The sequence below is a fragment of the Pelophylax lessonae genome, assembly GCF_965119305.1.
Source record: "Pelophylax lessonae genome assembly, chromosome: 4".
Lineage (NCBI taxonomy): Eukaryota > Metazoa > Chordata > Amphibia > Anura > Ranidae > Pelophylax > Pelophylax lessonae.
In genome coordinates, this window is record NC_138771.1 from 618726674 (window position 1) to 618747817 (window position 21144).

Here is a 21144-nt window from a genome sequence, read left to right on the forward strand (position 1 = left end):
AGCACTTATTGGACTTTGTGTTTGTATTTGTTGTTATATATTTTGCTTGCACTTTCACTTTACCTCCATACCACAGTGTGTGGTACAGTCGGGGGATTACGTATGCACTAGAGCACTTTTTTGATATGTATTTTTCTGATATGCATGAATAAGATTGTATATACTTCATGGCAAATTGATATATTTTTTCAGGTTTTGGTATTTTTTAATTTATTTATATATCACATTTATCACATTTCGTTCATTAAGACCTATATGCACACATCACTTTATATGCCAAACATTTTTATACACTTAGTTTTTACCACTGTTAATACTTTTTACATCACCAAGTTACACTTTAAGGTTTTTACATCAGCACCTATAACATTAGGCAGCGCCACTACCCTACCTTTTTAATACCATACCCATACAATCTTCGGACTGTAATTTCAGGGAGGCTGCAGCCTATTTATATTACACATTTTTTACACACCTTTTCACTTATCCTCCTTTTTATCCAGATAGACCATTAGCGCAGAGCTTTTATATCTTTTACTTTTCCAGCAGAATTCATCATTTCTGTCCCTGGAAACACGTGATTTGTGCAGGGTTTTTTTTAGTTTATCTTTTCCCCGAGTGATTACCGTTAGCTAAAACAAAATGCCTGAAAAAAAGCCTGACATGCTTGCAATTCTGTAAAAAAAATGTGACACTCTAGTGTGAATGTAGCCTAAATGTAATGTAAAGTTGTCTGCTGTTTCCCACAGCTACATCCACCAAAGTACCTGGGATGACCAGTAAAATAATAACATCTGCAACCAGCCAGTTCAGTTCACCTATATCTGATCTACCTATTACTAGAATAACTACTGATGGCTCAACCTTTACAATGGCTGAGTACAGTACAAGCTCTCTCACCTTTATATCTGCTAATGAACTCACTACTGACACCACAACCTTGGAAACCACCAAAGGGTATGGTACAGAATCCACTGTATTTGTAGAAAGTAATGGAAGCACAACTAATGCAAACACATCCAGTGCAGTTAGTGGATATACTACAGATGCAGTTACATCTGACAGTACTAGTATATACAAAACTTTTCATATCATAACAGATCAGACAGAAACATCCCCAGAATCAATGGCACCTGTAGACTCTACCTCTTCTACTATGAGCTACTTTACATTGGGAGTCAATAGTGAAATCACTAGTGACATCAGTATAACTGACACTGCTAAAATTTTGACAGCCTCCGTAACAACTGGCATTGCAAGTGAATATATTACTGATGATCTGAATTCTAAAAAAACGACCGACTCCACAACAATGGAAATTATTACCGAACACTCATCTGAATCTATTATAACTGACCCTGTTATCTTCTCTACTATGGAACAGACTTCTGAAAATTACACTGACCTTACAACAACAGAATCTACTGGTGGATCTACAGCTGGGTCCCTTACATATAGAATTTCAACTGAAGACACTACTCTCTACACTACAACAGAAATGTCTCCTGAAAAATCCACAGAATCCACCACTAGACAATTTATTACAAACCCTACTGACTCTATTATCTCTGACACCAACAAAGAATATACAATTTACACAACCACAATTGAAACTACTACAGACTCTATTATATCTCAAGTCCCTACAGAATCTACGATCAACAATACGCACACCATTGTCTCTGAAACCACCAATATATTTGCTACTGACACCATTACTACTGAAAATACTTCAGACTCCATTACATCTGAAACCACTAGAGAATCTACTATTGACCTTGGTGAGGTTCCTACTGGCTCCACTATAACTAACACCACTACAGACTATACCAACAGCCACACTGAAAGCAAGACCATGTCAGTTGCATCTGAAACCACTAGTCAATCAGTCACTAACCCCAATCCAACTGAAACTCCTACAGAAATAATCTTGGACTCCATTACCTCTCAGACCCCCAGCTCTAAAGCTACCAAAGTGCATACAACTAACTTGGGTACAACTGACATATCTACAGGAATTACAAGTGATCTCACAATGTCTGATTCTAATATAAAGCATACTACTGCCCCCACTATTTTGGATTCTAGTTCTGAGTACACAACTGCCACCATTACATTGCAAACTACTGATGAATTTACTAACTCTAATTCCATTTCAACTAGTATTTCTAGCCAGTATACAGATATACTGAAAACTACATCCAAAAGTTCCTCTTTTTCCAGCACATTTGAAACATATTCAGAATATTCTACAATTTCTAATACAAAGGAAACTACTACTGAAAATATTACTGACTACAATACTTCTGTTACTAAAAAACCATTAACACAGAATGCAACAAATTCAGATATGAGCACCCATACCACATCTTCCTTTACTGCTGGGTCTACTACAACTGATCATGCTAAAGAACCGTCAACACAGAAGCCAAGTCCTGACATGATCAGCAACCCCACCTCTTCCATTTTTACAGGGTCCATTGCATCTGAATTTGCTACAGAACCTACTACTAGAGTATATCCTACTGATTCCATCACTGAACTGTCAACACAGAAAGCATCAAGTTCAGACATGAGCATTTACATCACATCTTCTGTAACTACTGGGTCCATTACATCTGAAAACACCATAGAACCTTCAACACAGAAGCCAAATCCAGACATGGATACCTATACCACATCTTCATTTACTACTGGGTCTTTTACATCTGATAATACTAAAGAACCATCAACACAGATGCCAAGTCCAGATATGACAGAGCATACTACTAGAGTACATTTTACAAACTCCAACACTGAACTGTCAACACAGAAGGCAACAAACTCAGACATGAGCATCTACATGACATCTTTTGAAACTACTGGGTCCATTATATCTGAGAATACTAAAGAACCTTCAACACAGAAGACAATTCCAGATATGAGCAGCTACCCCATCTCTTCCATTATTACTGGATCCATTACATCTGAAGCTGCTACAGAACATACTACTACTAGAGTATATGCTACTGACTCCACAACTAAACCCTCAACACAGAAGACAATAAGCCCAGACATGAACAACTTCACTACTTCTGTTGATACATTATCCATTACATCTGAAATTACTAAAGATCGTACTAGTAGAGTATATCCTACTGACTCTACCACTGAACTATCAACACCAAAGGCAAGTCCATATGTAAGCAGCTATACTACATCTTTCAACTCTCCTGGGTCTATTACATCTGAAGTTACTATTGAGGATGCTAGTAGAATAAATTCTACTGGCTCCACCATTGAACCATCTACACAGAAGCCAACAAGTGCAAACACAAGCAATTATACTACATCTTCCACAACCAATCCAGGTCAGTAAAGAACAAAAGCAATTTGTGCTATAGAAATGACCAAATTATGTTGTATGGTTATTACTATTATAAGGGGATTTTTTGTTTATACACCCATAAAAATAGAAAATAGTTATATACCTTACCTTTTTAGATAAATACTATTAATAATAGTATAAAAAATAACCGCGCTAGGCAAAGAAAAGTGTAAATAATTGAGTGAATAACTAAATAAGTAAAAATAAATAAATAAATCGACTTGTGTAATAAAGCTGCAGCTGTAGTGGGAATCACTAAAAGAAGAATAATACAGAAAAGGCCGCTCTAAATTGAGGTGTTGATTATATATCAAACTAACAAAAAATACAGGTGGTATAGTGATAGTTATCAACCAATAAATTTGAATAATGAATATACAAATTAATCAAATATAAATGTCCCAATAGGATAACACAAATAAGCGTTAAATAAATAATAAAGCAAATGTCCAAAAAAAGGCAAAGATTCAGTGCAGGGTGCTTAGTGCAGGAAAGGAATCCACCACCATTTAATGTGACTTCCTCCGCAGTTAGTGCTGCATGTTAGAGATACACTAAGCGCTTACCAGATCACACATATATGTCAGCATCCAACAAAGGGTGAAGGCATCAATGGAATCTTACAGGTGATGTAGTGCCTCTCTCAAAGTGATCCACACAGTCTGCAGAGAGCCGCGATATCCACCAAACACCATGTAAAGCTAAACAGTAACACACCCGCCGAACCAAACCTTCAGCAGTCTATTTAATAATACTACTAGGTGTACCATTTTTTATATTAGTGATAATGGTAGTAGTAGAAGTAAAAGTAGTTCTCACAGCAAAATCCTGCAACACCCCCCCCCCCCCTCCTCACCCCCAAAAAAAGCCCACAATCAAATTAAAGGTATTAAGTACATATTCTTTCCATGCTGCTATATATGGCAAATAAGGTACAATGCTTTACAAGTAGTAGAAGAATTTTAGAATTGCCGAGAGGGTGTGAATACAATTTTATTTTAGATTACCTCCCATTATAAGGAATTGTGAAATGTCAATTGACATACACCTATGAAGTGTTTGAAGCTAGTTTAGTGGCTGATATACATTTCTTCTCTACAGAAGCAATTAAAATTGTAAATATGAGTCAACTTATATCCCTAGGATACTTAAACAGTGTGATGTTATAAATCATGACCTCACCCCTCACCTTTGGAGGCTTTAAAGATTGTCTTATCTGTGGTGTGTCACACCCATCCGTACACAACTTTTGGCGTCTAAGTGAGTGAATGATGGAGGTTACCTAGTCTTCAGGTCATGCAATAACCATCTTTATAAAAATGGATTAAAATAATCTTTCGTCAAGAAATCCCATTCTAAAGAAATAGGTAGACATTCACTGCTGACCTCTTACTATGAAAATGCTAACAGTCTGGCTACATTTCTGACTTACTAAGTCACTGGTGTGAATCAAATATGCAGCCAGTGAAGTTCCAGTAAAATCAGAACTCCCAATCTGCTATGTTTTTCTTTGCTGGTGAATTAAAAGGTGTTATACTTTATAAAAATCAGGTCAGGTACCCAACTTTGTCTGAAGGAAAGGTCAGGTTTCCTCTAAAGCTGTATTCAATACACAAACTAAAACGACTCGGTATCTATTATTTTATCACTAAATGTGTTTTTTATGGTTCAATAATTTTTATTGAAAGTTTTACATATTAAACAAAGAGCATAGGTAACATGCTTTAAAAGTAACTTAAAGCGGAGTTCCAGCCTCAAAAACAACTTTGGGCCATCCGCTTGCTTTGAATCCCCTAAAAAAGAAATGGATACTCCCTATCTTTTTTTTCTTTACTTACCTTGTTTTTGAAGAAAGTATAATTACCTTCCCTCTACTTCCTCACTCTGCGGCCGCGGCCCGCGCCGTCACTTCCTCCTTGCATTGATTCCTGGGAGCTAAACGTCATCGCTCCCAGGAGTCAATGCGCCTGCACCGGCCCCGCTCGTCAGTTCCGGTGCAGGCGCGTCATTCCCTGCTAAACAGCTTCTGAGCATGCCCAGAAGCTGTGCAGGGATGACGCGGACACGGAAGAGGACACCAAAGAGGACGCCCTGGCTTCAGCTGCCCACACCTGAGATGGCAGCGCTGGACAAGATATTTTCAAGATAAGTATTTCTTCTAAAAGGTAAGTGCGACCTGGGACAGTTCAGAGGCTAGCCATTATGAAATGTACTAGCCCTTACTGTCCTGGGGGTATTTTTATTGAAAAAACATTTCCGAGGCTGGAACTCCGCTTTAAATTACAATAAAGGCTGCATATTCAATAAAGGCTTAGAAGATCCATAGTTGACAGCATTATCCACTGCAGTACAACTTCCAGTGCACAGAAGAACAAAGTGATTTTTATGAACTTTCTCATAATACATAGATCCATATTGTGGATGGAAAAATTGCTATTTCCCAAAGGTTAACGTAAAGGATTAGGGTTTATACAAAACTAGATTACACAGAAACAAGGCACTGATAAACCTGTAGTTGGACAGAGAAAGGTCAGGGATCAACAGGAAACATGAAGGGAAATGAGATCAATAGGAGACAATAACATAAAACTAAATCAAAAAAGTATACCATTTGCCTAAAACAATGCAATAGAAGAATGGAGGTCCTTACTTCTATTACTGTATTTAAAAGGGGAAATGGGCCTAAAGTTCTTAGGGTGTAAGGGGTCTTTCCCTGGTTTAGATAAATTGCCTTCAACATTTCATGCGGGAAGGATCCAGGGAATGCCGCTTTATTAAACACTGAGGTCAGATGGGGAGCTTTGGTATTACTAAATGCTTTGTAGTACTCTACCGAGAAAGGATCTTTTCTGCAGGCGACTTATCATTTGCAGGTTTTTTGATAACTTTTTTGGTTTCTTCAACACATATAGGGGCATTTAAAGATGCCAGAACATCTGGGGTAACTGAAGGAAGTGGAACAAATGTAGATAAGAAGATATGGACTCCTAACAAGGTTGAGGAGTTTCTACATCTTCATGTAGATTGTAAAGGGAGTGGTAATAATGCCAGAAAGCATTCGCTATATCCTCAGGATGGAATACTGTAATGCCATCTAGTGGAGTCTGGATAGATGACAGATTTCTTTTTTTTGTTTATTTTTGAGTTGTCTCACTAACATTTTGCCAGCTCTTTTGCTTTGAGAATAAAACCTGGCCTTTACATTTTTCAGTGCTTTTTAATGGTCTGAAGTCAAAAGAACGTGACGCTCTTGTCTGTATTTTTTTTTTTTTTTATAATTCTCTTTTTTTGTGGCGCATCAGCAGTTACTCAGAAGTGTATTTCATTTCCAACATTTTATTAAAAATATATAGCATACCATGAAATAGTACAGAGAACAATACTATAACAATATAACCTCTTATAACAAGTCGACAAGCCATAATAAGTGAATAAAAGTTGGCAAAATCGCAATATAGCATCAAAAAGTAAACATCGGGTAGCGGCTCTATAGAATTCCAGGTACCAAGGGACTAATGAGACGTATTTAAGAGAGTTGAGTAGATATGGGTAATGGTGTGATCGTAGATTAGGGCCTTGAACAGGTAAGAGTTCTTCATTAATGTGGGGATTCCACTGTGTAACGGAGTTAAGGACTCTAAAAAGTGAGCTGTAAAGTGTGCATGGAATATGTGTAGTCATCAAGAGAGAGTGCTACACTTGATTACTAAGACTAGCTTTGTCAACCATTATATGCATCTCTGTCTAGCTTATGCAATGTGGTAATGGTAAGTCTAATTATTGTGTGGGTCTGAAAGCGTTACAGGGGAAGAAGGGTGGAGTAGGGGGTGGTTGGTTGGGTGGGGAAAAAAGAGGGTCCAAGAACGAAAGAGGGGGAAAGAGTGAAAGGAGAGAGAGAGGAGAGAAAGAAAAAAAAAAAAAAGAAAAAAGAAAAGGGGGAACTCTGCCTCCTGCTCTACAAGAACCCGTAGTGTTGTGAAAAAATCCAGAGGCAGGGTGTGTGATAATACAGAAAGAGCGTATGTGATACTTGGGGAAGCAATGTTGTGGAATGTAGCATGATTGTTTAATGCCATAGGTTACATGGTTGTGGATCCGCATTGCGCAAAGGGTAAACTAGAACATGAGGGATGTTCCTATTATAGCGGCAGGGTAAACATTTACTGAACTAGACGTGCATATGCGGTGGTTGTCTTGAAGTGCCTCCAGCAAGCCCAGTTGCAATTGTAGGCCTGTGGGTCATCTGTCAAAATATGAATTAACTCTTCCATCTCAGACAATTTTTCTAGATGGAGGAGCCATTCTTTGATTGAAGGGGGGTGGACCGAGTTCCAATTTCTAGGTACACATCGTTTGGCTGCGTTAATCATATGCATAGCCAGCGATTTATGATACGTTTTTCTTGGTAGTGACGTATGGTTTAGTAGAAATAGGGCTGGTTTGAATTTGAGGGCTAATGAGGTCACCTGTTCTACAATCTGCTGAACTTCCTTCCAGAAAGGTTGAATCAGTGGGCATGACCAGCATATATGTAGCAAAGAACCGGTGTCAGCATGGCATCGCCAGCACTTATCGGGAAGGGCAGAACTGAAGGGGTGCGTTACCATCTTGACTGTATTTTGTAGCTATTCTCCTGTGTGGAGACAATAACAGATCCTTTGTGTATAATAGTAAAGATCTGTGCCTAATTGTATTTTGTAAGGGTGAGCCCCAGATCCTTTTCCCAGAGGGTACATGCTTTGATATCAGTCTGTTTCTTTGTCGCAGAGAGAAGCGTATAAAGGCTAGAGATAAGTCCCTTTTGTGGGACTGTGCGCGTGCACAGAGATTCAAAGGGGGTAAGCGGTCTAGAGCATGAGTTGAGTGTATTCAATGATTGGAGATAGCGAGAGAGTAAAAGAAATGACCATGGAGGGATAGGCGGCTTTCCCATTACAGATGCCAGCTCCGAAGCAGAGAGCGGATCTTGTCTGGATTTTATCAAACCTGTAGTGTTAGCAGGGGTAGCAGAACTTTTTGATTGAGCTTTAAAAGCTTGGATCTTACTCAGTGAAGTAGTGATTACATGCATCCTCTGTTTCCATTCTCTAGAAGCCTTCTGGATCAAAAAGCCTCTAGAGACTGCCCTATGAGTGCAACATACATTAAATACATCAGCAGGAGGGTTAGCATTAAAATGAAATTCAAGTTTTTCTGGAGTCTGTTTGTGAGACAAGAGGAAAGTATTGTTAAGCCAGAGACTATTTGGACGGGCCAAACACTCCACCTGTAGTGTAATCGAGACAGGAGCATGATCCGACCAAGTAATTGAATAATTGGAGACCTGTGATACTCCCTGTAAGAGTTGTAAATCAGTTTAGAAATAGTCAATTCTCAAGAAAGATTTTTGCGATGCGGAAAAAAAGGTAAAGTCTCACTCAGCAGGATTAGGGCATCTCCAGGCATCATATAACCCAGCGTTCTGCAACAATGCCTGAAGGTGGAAACTGTAGGTTGGTTTACATACTGTAGTGTCCAGGCCGGGATGCAGCAATGATTTGAAGTCCCCACATCACATCAGCAACCCACGCTGCAGAGGCATGACCTCCTTAAGAGCTTTTTGAAGAAATTTAGCTTGACCAGTGTTAGGGATGTATACATTAACTATTGTGTACCTGATAGTGTTGACAGTACCAGATATCTTCCTTGAGGATCTATCACAATATCATGTAGTTTGTAAGTAACTGAGTGTTTGATAGTTATGAATACATCCCTTTTCTTCTCAGGGGAATTGGCCATAACCATATGCGGGTGCTCCTTATGGGAACACTTAGGTGCTTTTTTTTTGCATAAAGTGGGACTCCTGGATACATAGTATGTCACTTTTAAGTCTCTTGGCTTCCATCCACAAGGCCCTACATTTATAAGGACTATTCAGGCAGTGGGTGTTCAATAAGGCCCATTACAGCTGGTACAGAAAAGTTCAGTATAGCCAAAACTTACAAGGAGAACCAAGGATGTTAGGCTAATGTTCAAACAGTGTTTGAAACTAAACGGTTATATGCAGGTTCTCCAGAGGCAATTCAAAGAGAGAGAGACAACGGTGTCTTGACTGTCCATTGTGCATCGATGGATTCAGCGAGAAGATTCCAAAGGCATTCTGGTGCAAGAAGATGCAAAAAAGGACAAACACAAAACAATAAAGAAGAAAGAAACATAACAGTCATGAAAAAGAAGGAGCCAAAGCTCATTGGGAGGTGGATGCCACATTTAAAAGTAGGGGGGAGGTGGGTAGTCGTTCAAAGGACTAAGACTTCCCGTGGAGAACAATTTAACTATCTGGGGCAAGATAGACATGAATGCAAAAAAGGAACTTAAGGAGCTGGTGACAGATGATTCAAACTGACACTGTTTACCACTCTGGATCCATGCAGTTATGGGAATGCCTGGTAGATGGTGGTTCCTCAGAGGGTGGCTGAAGGCCCCATCTGTTGGCTAATCTGAGGCATTCTTCTACGGAAGAAGCTGTAAATGACTTTTTATCTTTTGCGATGAGTAGCTTTGCTTGAAATCCCCAATAGTATACAATTCAACAGCAGCTTCGCAAGTGATTGCAGTTTCTTGCATGCCATGAATGATAGTGTGTTGTGAGAGATCCATGAAAAATTGGAGATGAGCATAAGTTTCTGGCAGAGCGGAGTTGTGTCTTGCGAACTGCATGAGCTCATCTTTTACATGTTATAAGTGGAGCCTAACGATAACCGCATGGGGCACATAAGCAGGTAGATGATTAGCCTTGGGGAGCCTATGAGCCCGATCCACTATTACTTCTCAGGCGGGGGAGTCTGGTAAGACAGTGGCAATCAGCTGCTGTATATAGTGACGTAGATCAGCTGACAGGAATGTTTCGGACACATCTCTGAATTTTACATTATTTCCGCGAGACCGAATTTCAAGGTCCGCTAGCTTGGCCTTAAGTGCATCTATTTCCTCCTCTTTCTCATTATGGGCATCAACCAGTTTATTATGCGCCCTGGCAAACTCCCTATTTTATGCTCTATATGGTCTACATGGTCCACTAGGTCAGAGACATCTGCTTTTTCTTGGACCATGAATGATACCATGACCTTGTGCAGGGAGCCTTACATTGATATTAACATATATTTTAAGGTAGTGTTGCTAATAGGCTGACCTTGAGTGTGGAATTCCTTCAGGATCTCCACTAATTCCCTCGTGTCATCATTAGAAGTACTGTCCTCTCCCATGTGCTCACCTGCTCCCTGTCATTCATTAAAGTGCTTCATCTTAGACTTCTGTGGACTGGAGAAGGATGTGATGTGGCTGGAGGACCTTGCTGAGCCTCTAGGAGATGTGCAGGAGTGGCTGTATTTCCCTTTGCCTTTCACTGGCAAGCCGTGCACGCTGAAGCAGAGGAGCTGCCGGCACCATCTTGGAACAAGGAGGCTCCGGCCAAGTGGAGAAAGTCAGTTAGCTTCCGTGGCACTGAGCTGGATTCTTCATTTTGTGCTCACCGGGTGTGTGGATCTCCTGGGAAAGGTGGCTGTTTTTTCAGATGCCCCACTTCGCTGGGATAATCTCCTCAGGAATCGGCGCCCATGGATCTCGGCTAGACATCAGCCATCTTCCGAATCCACCCAAAACATTCTTTTTAATGCACCTAAATTTGACATGGTATTAGCCTTTTAGAATCACTGCACAGCAGGGCTCAGACTAGGAAATAGAGAAGCAGCACCTAAAGCCAATCAGTCGTGCTGCAGTAAAAAAATCTGAGCTTGTGGTTATTTTACCAATGCTGCTGAACACTATACCTCTGATACCAGGCACATAAATAAACATACAAAATAAGTGCAGCACATATAAACTTAACTGTGTCTTTAAATAATACTCAAATAAAATAAAATGTGACAAATGAATAGTGAAAAGTAGTGAGATATGCACAATAAGGAGTGTCCATAAATAGTTCAAAAGCACAAAACGTTAAAAAATTATTAATGTGAACCTCCAAGGTGAATAATAAAAAATATAAAAGTCCCAAAAAAACTTTGTAATAGGAAAGGAATCCAGGGATAGCCGAAAGGACACCAAAGATACTCTCACCAGAGGCTTACCATAATGCCAGTGACCCCCCTTATCCAGAGTGGTAAATATGTGCTCAACTAAACAATAGAGGTGGACTCCATAGCAGGAGAAGGGACATCAGCACAGGTCGCTTTTGTCAAAAATGAGGATACTTTCAGCCACCAGGTGAATCTGACAGGCTTACAGTGGATCATGCGATATGCAAAGTAAAATGCTCAACATAGTGTAATATTCTAAACCTTCTTAGTTTAATAAAAAGGATTGCACTTACAATTGAGTATATCATGAACTGCATGTGAAAAAATGTGTCCCCTACCAGTGCCTATCAGTGCCACCTACCAGTGCCCATCAATGCAGCCTATCAGTGCCCTTCAGTGCCACCCATCAGTGCCACCTATCAGTGCAGCTTCCTCAGTGCAGCCACATCAGTGCCCACCAGTGCCGCCTCATCAGTGCCCACCTGTGCCGTCTCATCAGTGCCCATCAGTGCCGCCTTATCAGTGCCTATCAGTGCTGCCTATCAGTGACTATCAGTGCCCATCAATGTAGTCTATCAGTGCCCATCAGTGAAGCCTCATCAGCGCACATTAATGAAGGCGAAAAATGACCTGTTTGCAAAATTATTTTTTTTAAAATCAAAAACAAATTGATTAAATACCTCCAAAATATAGCTCTATTTGCGTGAAAACAAAATGATTAAAACATTTCATATGAGTACAGTGTTGCAATTGTCATTCAAAGTGCAACAGCGCTGAAAGCTGAGAATTGCCTTGGGCAGGAAGGGAGTTTAAGTGCCCAGTAAGCAAGTGGTTAATATATGTAACCTATTTATCAAACTTCATACCTTTTCATCCTGCAGATCCTCCCTGCTTCAATGGTGGCAGCTATGATGGGATTAAGTGTCACTGCCTGGAAGGCTACTTTGGAAGCCGATGTGAAAACACTGCCGTCAGGCTAAGTATGTACAAATGTCTGATCTGAAGTAAAGGTAAAAGTAAAAACTGTGCTAACTTTGAACATCCAATGATGTGTATAGGAATTAAAAAAAGACGGAATTTGTATCATTGACATACATAGATTAACCTTCTTAATTAAAAAAAATATATATATATATATACACACAGTATCTCACAAAAGTGAGTACACCCCTCACATTTTTGAAAATATTTTATTATATCTTTTCATGTGACAACACTGAAGAAATGACACTTTGCTACAATGTAAAGTAGTGAGTGTACAGCTTGTATAGCAGTGTAAATTTGCTGTCCCCTCAAATGAACTCAACACACAGCCATTAATGTGTAAACCGCAGCACTTATGCAGCCCCAGACCATGACACTCCCACGACCATGAATGTAGGCAAGACACACTTGTCTTTGTAACTGAGAATTGTATGGAGAGAAATGGTCTATGTATAAACTGGCACCGTCCCCTGGGATAAATGTAAAAAAGCATATGTGTCCAGGTTGGTAGGCGAATAATAGGGAAGGGGAAGGGAGGGGGAGGGGGAAAGGACAAAAAGGGAATAATTCTACCAAACCCTGGAAATGGGAATTTAATTGTGCCTATATTTCATAAAATAGAACCTAAAATGAAAGAAGAGATAAAAAGAAATACAATGTATTTATTGACAATTACAGATGCATTATGTATACATGTATATTATCTTCAACAATCATATCCATGAAACAATGTGTGTCTGAAGTGTATCACATAAAAACGCTCATGGATCGACGCGTTTCGCTACAATAGCTTCCTCAGGATCCGCACATTATGTGTAAACAGACAATCAGAATGATATCTACAATGAAAAAATACAATTCAGTATATAGCATATATAATACTTCAAAATAAACACACTAATCATGCCCAAAATAAATCAATTCATCATAACAGAAGTCAAGAAAGAGGGAAGCAAAAAAAAAAAAAGGGGGGAAATTAGTAAAATAAAATAAATAAATCAATGAATGAATAAATAGATAAATAAATAATATATAATGGAGATGTGAGGAGTCAGGCTGCAGCAGATCAAAGGGGGGGAAGGCTTCAAACAGGTTGAAGGACGGGGGAGGGGAAAGGATCAACTACCAAATGTCATAAAATATAGCGTATACGTATATTCTTACCAAGTAATAAAAGCAGACGGTGGGCTTCAAGTATAGTAGGATAGTAGGCGATATGCCTTCACAACTGTTGGTGTGACACATTTTTGGTTTCAGGTGCATACCCACATATCACCTCCCCTTATTTTGCCTTCGTGGTCACTTCTTTCTGATACATATGTATCTATGTCACTGCGTCACTTTTAGTACCTAATTCTGGGTCCTTCTGCATTTCTTTGCCTTGACACTTGTTTCATCAATTTATATATTTTTCTTGCACTACCACCTGGGTCTTCTCTTGCACATTTTACCTCTATTTGACAATGTATAATTTAAGTCACTTTTATTTAGGCATGATTGGCATATCGCCTACTATCCTACTATACTTGAAGCCCACCGTCTGCTTTTATTGCTTGGTAAGAATATACGTATACGCTATATTTTATGACACTTGGTAGTTGATCCTTTCCCCTCCCCCGTCCTTCAACCTGTTTGAAGCCTTCCCCCCCTTTGATCTGCTGCAGCCTGACTCCTCACATCTCCATTATATATTATTTATTTATCTATTTATTCGTTCATTGATTTATTTATTTTGTTTTACTCATTTCCCTTTTTTTTGCTTCCCTCTTTCTTGACTTCTGTTATGATGAATTGATTTATTTTGGGCATGATTAGTGTGTTTATATTAAAGTATCATATATGCTATATACTGAATTGTATTGTTTCATTGTAGATATCATTCTGATTGTCTGTTTACACATAATGTGCGGATCCTGAGGAAGCTATTGTAGCGAAACGCATGGAAACATGAGTGTGATACACTTCAGACATACATTGTTTTATGGATATGATTGTTGAAGATAATATACATGTATACATAATGCATCTGTAATTGTCAATAAATAAATTGAATTTCTTTTTATCTCTTCTTTCATTTTGGGTTCTATTTTATGAAATATAGGCACAATTAAAGCGGAGTTCCAGCCATTTCACTCACCTATCCAACGGTCCAGCGATGCGGCCGCCCGAAGCCTCGATCCTCTCCCTCGGCGCTGGCATCACTGCTGTGGGCACCCTGGCTTTGACAGTTTGCGGCTTCACAGCCGGGTACCCACTGCGCATGCGCGAGTCGTGCTGCGCGTCTTGATTGGCCGGCAATCTTCTGGGACCTCTGACATGTCCCAGAAGATTGCAGGGAGGGAGGGGGAGAGAAGAACTTCCGCTCAGGGCTCCGCGGCGCTCCGAGCGGAAGTGGGAGCGGATACCTGTCAAAACTAGGTACCCGCTCCCCCCCCAAAAAAAAATGACATGCCAAATGTGGCATGTCAGGGGGTTGGAATACCTAAAGCGGAAGTTCCACTTTTGGGTGGAACTCCGCTTTAAATCCCCGTTTCCAGGGTTTGGTAGAATTATTCCCTTTTTGTCCTTTCCCCCTCCCTTCCAACTCCCTATTAGTCGCCTACCAACCTGGACACATATGCTTTTTTACATTTATCCCAGGGGTCGGGGCCAGTTTATACATATACCATTGCTCTCCATACAATTCTCAGTTACAAAGACAAGTGTGTCTTGCCTACATTCATGGCCGTGGGAATGTCATGGTCTGGGGCTGCAACCCCTCCCTTCCCCCTCCCTTCCCCTTCCCCTTCCCTACTAGTCGCCTACCAACCTGGACACATATGCTTTTTTACACTTATCTTTGTACTCCTCACCTGGTTGCTGCCACACACGCTTAACACCATCTGAACCAATTAAGTTTATATTGGTCTCATCAGACCACAGGACATTATTCCAGTACTCTATGTTCTTAGTCTGCTTGTTTTCAGCAAACTGTTTGTGGGCTTTCTTGTGCATCATCTTTAGAAGAGGCTTCCTTCTGGGAAGACAGCCATGCAGACCAATTTGATGCAATGTGCGGCATATGATCTGATCACTGACAGGCTGACCCCCACCCCTTCAACCTCTGCAGCAATGTTAGCAGCACTTATACGTGTATTTTCCAAAGACAACCTCTGGATATGATGCTGAGCACGTGCACTCAGCTTCTTTTGTCAACCATGGCGAGGCCTGTTCTGAGTGGAAACTGTCCTGATAAACCACTGTATGGTCAGTTTCAGGGTCTTGGCAATCTTCTTATAGCTTAGGCAATCTTTATGTAGAGCAACCATTCTTTTTTCAGATTCTCAGAGAGTTCTTTGCCATGAGGTGCCATGTTGAACTTCCAGTGACCAGTATGAGAGAGTGAGAGTGCTAACACCACATTTAACACACCTGCTCCCCATTTAAAAATGAGACCTTGTAACACTAATGAGTCTGTAAGGAATGCACTGTGACATCTCGGGGGCCTACGAGAATGCGCATGCGCAAATTCACTCGTTCCCGTGCAATGGCGAACTTGAGTTTGCCAATGCGCATGCGCGAACGTGTGAATGTGCACACGCAATAACGTCATTATTTGGCTCCATACGTGGCCTATATAAAGATGACTGACACACTTGTACCTTGCTGTCTTGCCTGCAACTTTACCTGTACTCCTGATCCTGAACCTGCTGTATCCTGTTGACCTACTGATTGACCTCCCGGCTTGTCCATTACTTCGTCTGCTTGCTGCCCGCCCTGACCTTGGCTTGCTCCTGTGACTACTCTCCTGCCTTATCCTTGTCGGCTTATCTGCTTCCAGTTCTGGACTTGTTCACCTCCTGGTGGGGCGACCCTGAGGACAGCGAATTGGTGTTCAGCATGCAGCAAAATCCATCCTCACCGTCAGAGGCTCTGGTGAAGACCTGCTGTCACTTAGACTGCACACCTTGGGCTAGCCTGTGTCTACCATCAGTGTGATCTGTCCGTGTTCCTGTTTTACCGGATCCCGCTAAGCTACCTGTTCACGTCAGGCTCAGCCACCAGCACCACTACAAAGTCACATTACACTGGGGAGAGAAAATTACTAATTGGGCCCTATTAGGACATTTTTACTTAGGGGTGTACTCACTTTTGTTTCCAGCAGTTAAGACATTAATGGCTGTGTGTTGAGTTATTTTGAGGGGACAGCAAATGTACACTGTTATACAAGCTGTGCACTCACTACATTACATTGTAGCAAAGTGTAATTTCTTTAGTGTTGTCATTTAAAAAGATATAATAAATTATTTACAAAAAATGTGAGGGGCGGACTCTATATGCTGTATATATATACAGCAGTCCACTGGTGTGAATGTCTTTGACCAAACAATCAGAAACAAACTTCATGAGGGGGGCCTGAGGGCCCAACGTGCTCTAGTGGGCCCTGTGCTCACTGCCCAGCACCGTGGAGCTCAATTTTCATTTGCCATTGAACACCAGAATTGCCAGGTCCCCCACTGGTGCCCTGTGCTTTTCACAGATTAGAGCAGGTTCACCCTGAGCACACGTGACAGACATAAATAGGGTCTAGAGCAGCGTTTCTCAACTCCGGCCCTCGGGGCACACTAACAGGCCAGATTTTAAGTATTACCTTGGGGAGATGCAGACTAGAGAACTGCAATCACTGAGCAGCAAATGATATCACCTGGGATGTATTTCAGTTTTCTTGCAAACCTGGCCTGTTAGTGTGCCCCGAGGACCGGAGTTGAGAAACACTGGTCTAGAGAAGCCATGGAAAATGTTATGCTGCTTGTAACACAGTTTAGCATGACCGGTTTGGTGGTTGGTCAGTGATGATCTGAGGAGGCATATCTATGGTGGGACACACAGACCTCTACAGGCTACAAAATGGCACCCTAACTGTCATTAGATATCAGGGAGAAATCCTTGGGCCCATTGTCAGACCCTACGCTGGTGCATTGGGTTCTGAGTTCTTTCTGCTGCATGACAATGCCTGGCCTCATGTAATGAAAGTATTCAGCCAGTTCCTGGAGGATGAAAGAATTGATACTATTGAATGGCCCCATGCTTGTCTGACCAAATTCCAATAGAACACCTCTGGGATATTATGTTTTGGTCCAGCCCACGCTGCCAGGTTGCAACTCAGTGGTTCAGGAGCTCAGTGATGCCCTGGTCCAGATCTTGGAGGAAATGCCCCGACGATGTCAGGCATGAATACAAGCACGTGGGGTCCATACAAACTACTGAGTACCATTTTGACCGCAATGCAGAGCTTAAGACCTACTATAAAAACTACCGAAGGAATTCTTAAATAGCCTAAGATTTTATGGTAATTTAAGGTTTTCTTTTGTTTCCCACAGCTACATCCATCAAAGTACTTGAGAAGACCAGTAACTCAATAACTGCAACCAGCCAGTTCAGTTCACCTATATCTGATGTACCTATTATTGGTTTTACTACTGATGGCTCAACCTCTCAAATGGCTGAGTACGGTACAAGCTCTCTCACCTTTGTATCTACTAGTGAACTCATTACTGACATCAAAACCTTGGAAACCACCAAAAGATATGGTACAGAATCCACTGTATTTGTAGAAAGTATTGAAGTCAGTACTGATGCCAACACATCCAATGCAGTTAGTGGAAATACTACAGATGCAGTTACATCTCACAGTACTAGTACATATTTAATTTTTCCTACTACAACAAATCAGACTGTTGAATTATCCACAGACTTTAAAACATCAGAACCTACTGATGCCAAAACCTCTGAAGCTACCAGTGAATACATTACATCATCAATGGCACCTGTAGACTCTACCTCCTCTACTATGAGCTACTTTACATTGGGAGCCAATAGTGAAATCACTAGTGACATCAGTAGAACTAACACTGCTAAAATCACTACAGCCTCAAATACAACTGGCATTGCAAGTGAATATACAACTGATGAACTGAATTCTAAACAAACAACTGACTTCACAACAGTGGAAATAATTACTGAATACTCAACCAAATCTATTATAACTGACCCTATTATCTTCTCTACCATGGAATTGACTTCTGAAATGTCCACTGACCTTACAACAACAGAATCTACCGGTGAATCTACAGCTGACTCCCTTACATCTAGAATTACAACTGAAGACACTACTCTCTACACTACAACAGAAATGTCTCCCGAAAAATCCACAGAATTCACCACTAGAAAATTTATTACAAATCCTACCGACTCCATTATCTCTGAAACCACCAAGGAATATACCATTTACTCAACCACAACTGAAAATACTACAGACTCCATTATATCTCAAGTCACTACAGAATCTACAATCAACAACACCATTACTACTGAAAAGACATCAGACTCCATTACATCTGAAACCACTAGAGAATCAACTACTGACCTTGCTGAAGTTCCTACTGGCTCCACTATAACTGACACCACTACAGACTATACCACCAGCCTCACTGAAAGTAAGACCATGTCAGTTGCATCTGAAACCACTAGTCAATCAGTCACTGACCCCAATCAAACTGAAACTCCTACACAAAGAATCTTAGACTTCATTACCTCTCAGACCACCAGAAATTATGAAACAGACTGGAGTAAAGTAAAAACTACAAATGACCCCATTACATCTAACGCTACCAAAGTACATACAACCAAATTAGTTATAACTGACATTTCTACAGGAATTACAAGTGATCTCACAATGTCTGATTCTAACATAAAGCATACTTCTGACCCCACTACTTTGGATTCTAGTTCTGAATACTCAACTGACTCCATTACATTGCAAACTACTGAAAAATATACTAACTCTAATTCAATTTCAACTAGTATTTCTAGCCAGTATACAGATACACTACAAACTACATCCAAAAGTTCCACTTTTTCCAGCACATTTGAAACATCTTCAGAATATTCTACAACTTCTAATATAAAGGAAACAACTACTGCAAACATTACTGACTACAATACTTCTGTTGTTACTAAAGAACCATCAACACAGAAGGCAACAGATTCAGACATGAGCACCTATACCACATCTTTCTTTACTACTGGGTCTATTATAACTGATAATGCTAAAGAACCATCAACACAGAAGCCAAGTCCTGACATGATCAGCAACCCCACCTCTTTCATTGTTACTGGGTCCATTACATCTGAATTTTCTACAGAACATACTACTAGAGTATATCTTACTGACTCCATCACTGATCTATCTACACAGAAGGCAACAAGTTCAGACATGAGCATTTACATCACATCTTCTGTAACTACTGGGTCCATTACATCTGAAAATACCATAGAACCCTCAACAGGGAAGCCAAATCCAGACATGGAAACCTATACCACATCTTCATTTACTTCTGGGTCTATTACATCTGATAATACTAAAGAACCATCAACACAGAAGCCAAGTCCAGATATGATCAGCTACCCCTCCACTTCCATTTCTACTGGGTCTGTTACATCTGAAGCTGCTACAGAGCATACTACTAGAGTTTCTTTTACTGACTCCAACACTGATCTATCAACACAGAAGACAACAAGCTCAGGTACGAGCATCTACATCACATCTTCTGTTAGTCCTTCTTCCATTACATCTGAAATGAACAAAGATCCTACTAGTGGAGTATATCCTACTGACTCTACCAATGAACTATCAACACCGAAGACAAATCTATATGTAAGCAGCTATACTACGTCTTCCATTACTGCTGGATCCATTACATCTGAAGGTTATACAGAGCATTCTAGCAAATTATATTCTACTGACTCCACCACAGAATTACCAACACAAAAGTCAGCAAGTACATACCCAAGCATCTATACTACATCTTTCAATACTCTTGAGTCCATTACATCTAAAGTTACTACTGAGGATGCTAGTAGAATAATTTCTATTGACTCCACCACTGAAACATCTACACAGAAGCCAACAAGTGCAATCACAAGCAATTATACTACATCTTCCACAACCAAATCAGGTAAGTGAAGAACAAAAGCAATGTGTGTTAAAGAATTAACAAATTATATGGTATAGTTTTTACTATTGTAAGTGAATTTTTTGTTTATGCACCCAAAAAAGAGAAAGTAGCTATATACCTTACCCTTGCTATGTCTTTTTTTTTTTTTTTTTTTTTAGATAAATGGCATTAATAATACTATTAGGTGTATCATTTTAATTATTAGTGACGGTAGAAGTAGTAGAAGTAGAAGTATTTCTTAGTGTAAAAAATTACTATGCTCAAAATCCTGCACCTCCCATTTAAGGTATCAAGTACATTTTCTTTCCATGCTGCTATCTATGGCAAACAAGGTACAATGCTTTACAAGAAGTTGAAGAATTTTAGAATTGCCAAGAGTGTTAGGATACAATATTATTTTAGATGGCCTCCCATTATAAGGAATGTGAAGTGTGATCTGACTGAACATACACCTATAAAGTGTTTGAAGATAGTTAATTGGCTGCTTTGTCTTTTTTCTTTACTGAATCAATAGTTTTCACAGTTTGTTTAACTTTTCACACTTACAAGGAACACACCCATATTAACCGGTTAACGACCGCCTGCTGCAGTTATACTTTGGCAGGCAGCCGCTCCTGCGCAAAACGATGTAGGTATACGTCGGTCGCACCCCTGCAGCTAGGGGCAAGCACACGCCACCGGCGGCGCGCTCCCGTCCCCGCTCGTCAGCGGGGACTCCGATGCATGGGGCAGGAGGCTC

General features: G+C 40.3%; 2 protein-coding genes across 2 annotated transcripts in view; both read left to right on the forward strand.

Annotated features, from left to right (window-relative positions):
• Positions 1 to 772: 772 nt before the first annotated feature.
• Positions 773 to 21144, forward strand: part of LOC309552844 (uncharacterized protein) — a gene marked incomplete at both ends in the record, with an annotated part of 108495 nt that continues 88123 nt past the window's right edge. The window contains one exon of the mRNA XM_082253752.1: positions 773 to 2903. Coding sequence (XP_082109878.1) covers positions 773 to 2903 — 2131 coding nt within the window. The remainder of the gene's footprint in view (positions 2904 to 21144) is intronic.
• LOC309554684 (uncharacterized protein) lies at positions 2921 to 20413 on the forward strand (the record flags this gene model as incomplete). The annotated part of the gene is made up of 5 exons (XM_082256390.1): positions 2921 to 3350; positions 6280 to 6405; positions 12306 to 12404; positions 17769 to 18188; positions 18522 to 20413. The coding sequence occupies 5 exons, from the start codon at positions 2921 to 2923 to the stop codon at positions 20411 to 20413; spliced, it is 2967 nt and encodes a 988-aa protein (XP_082112516.1).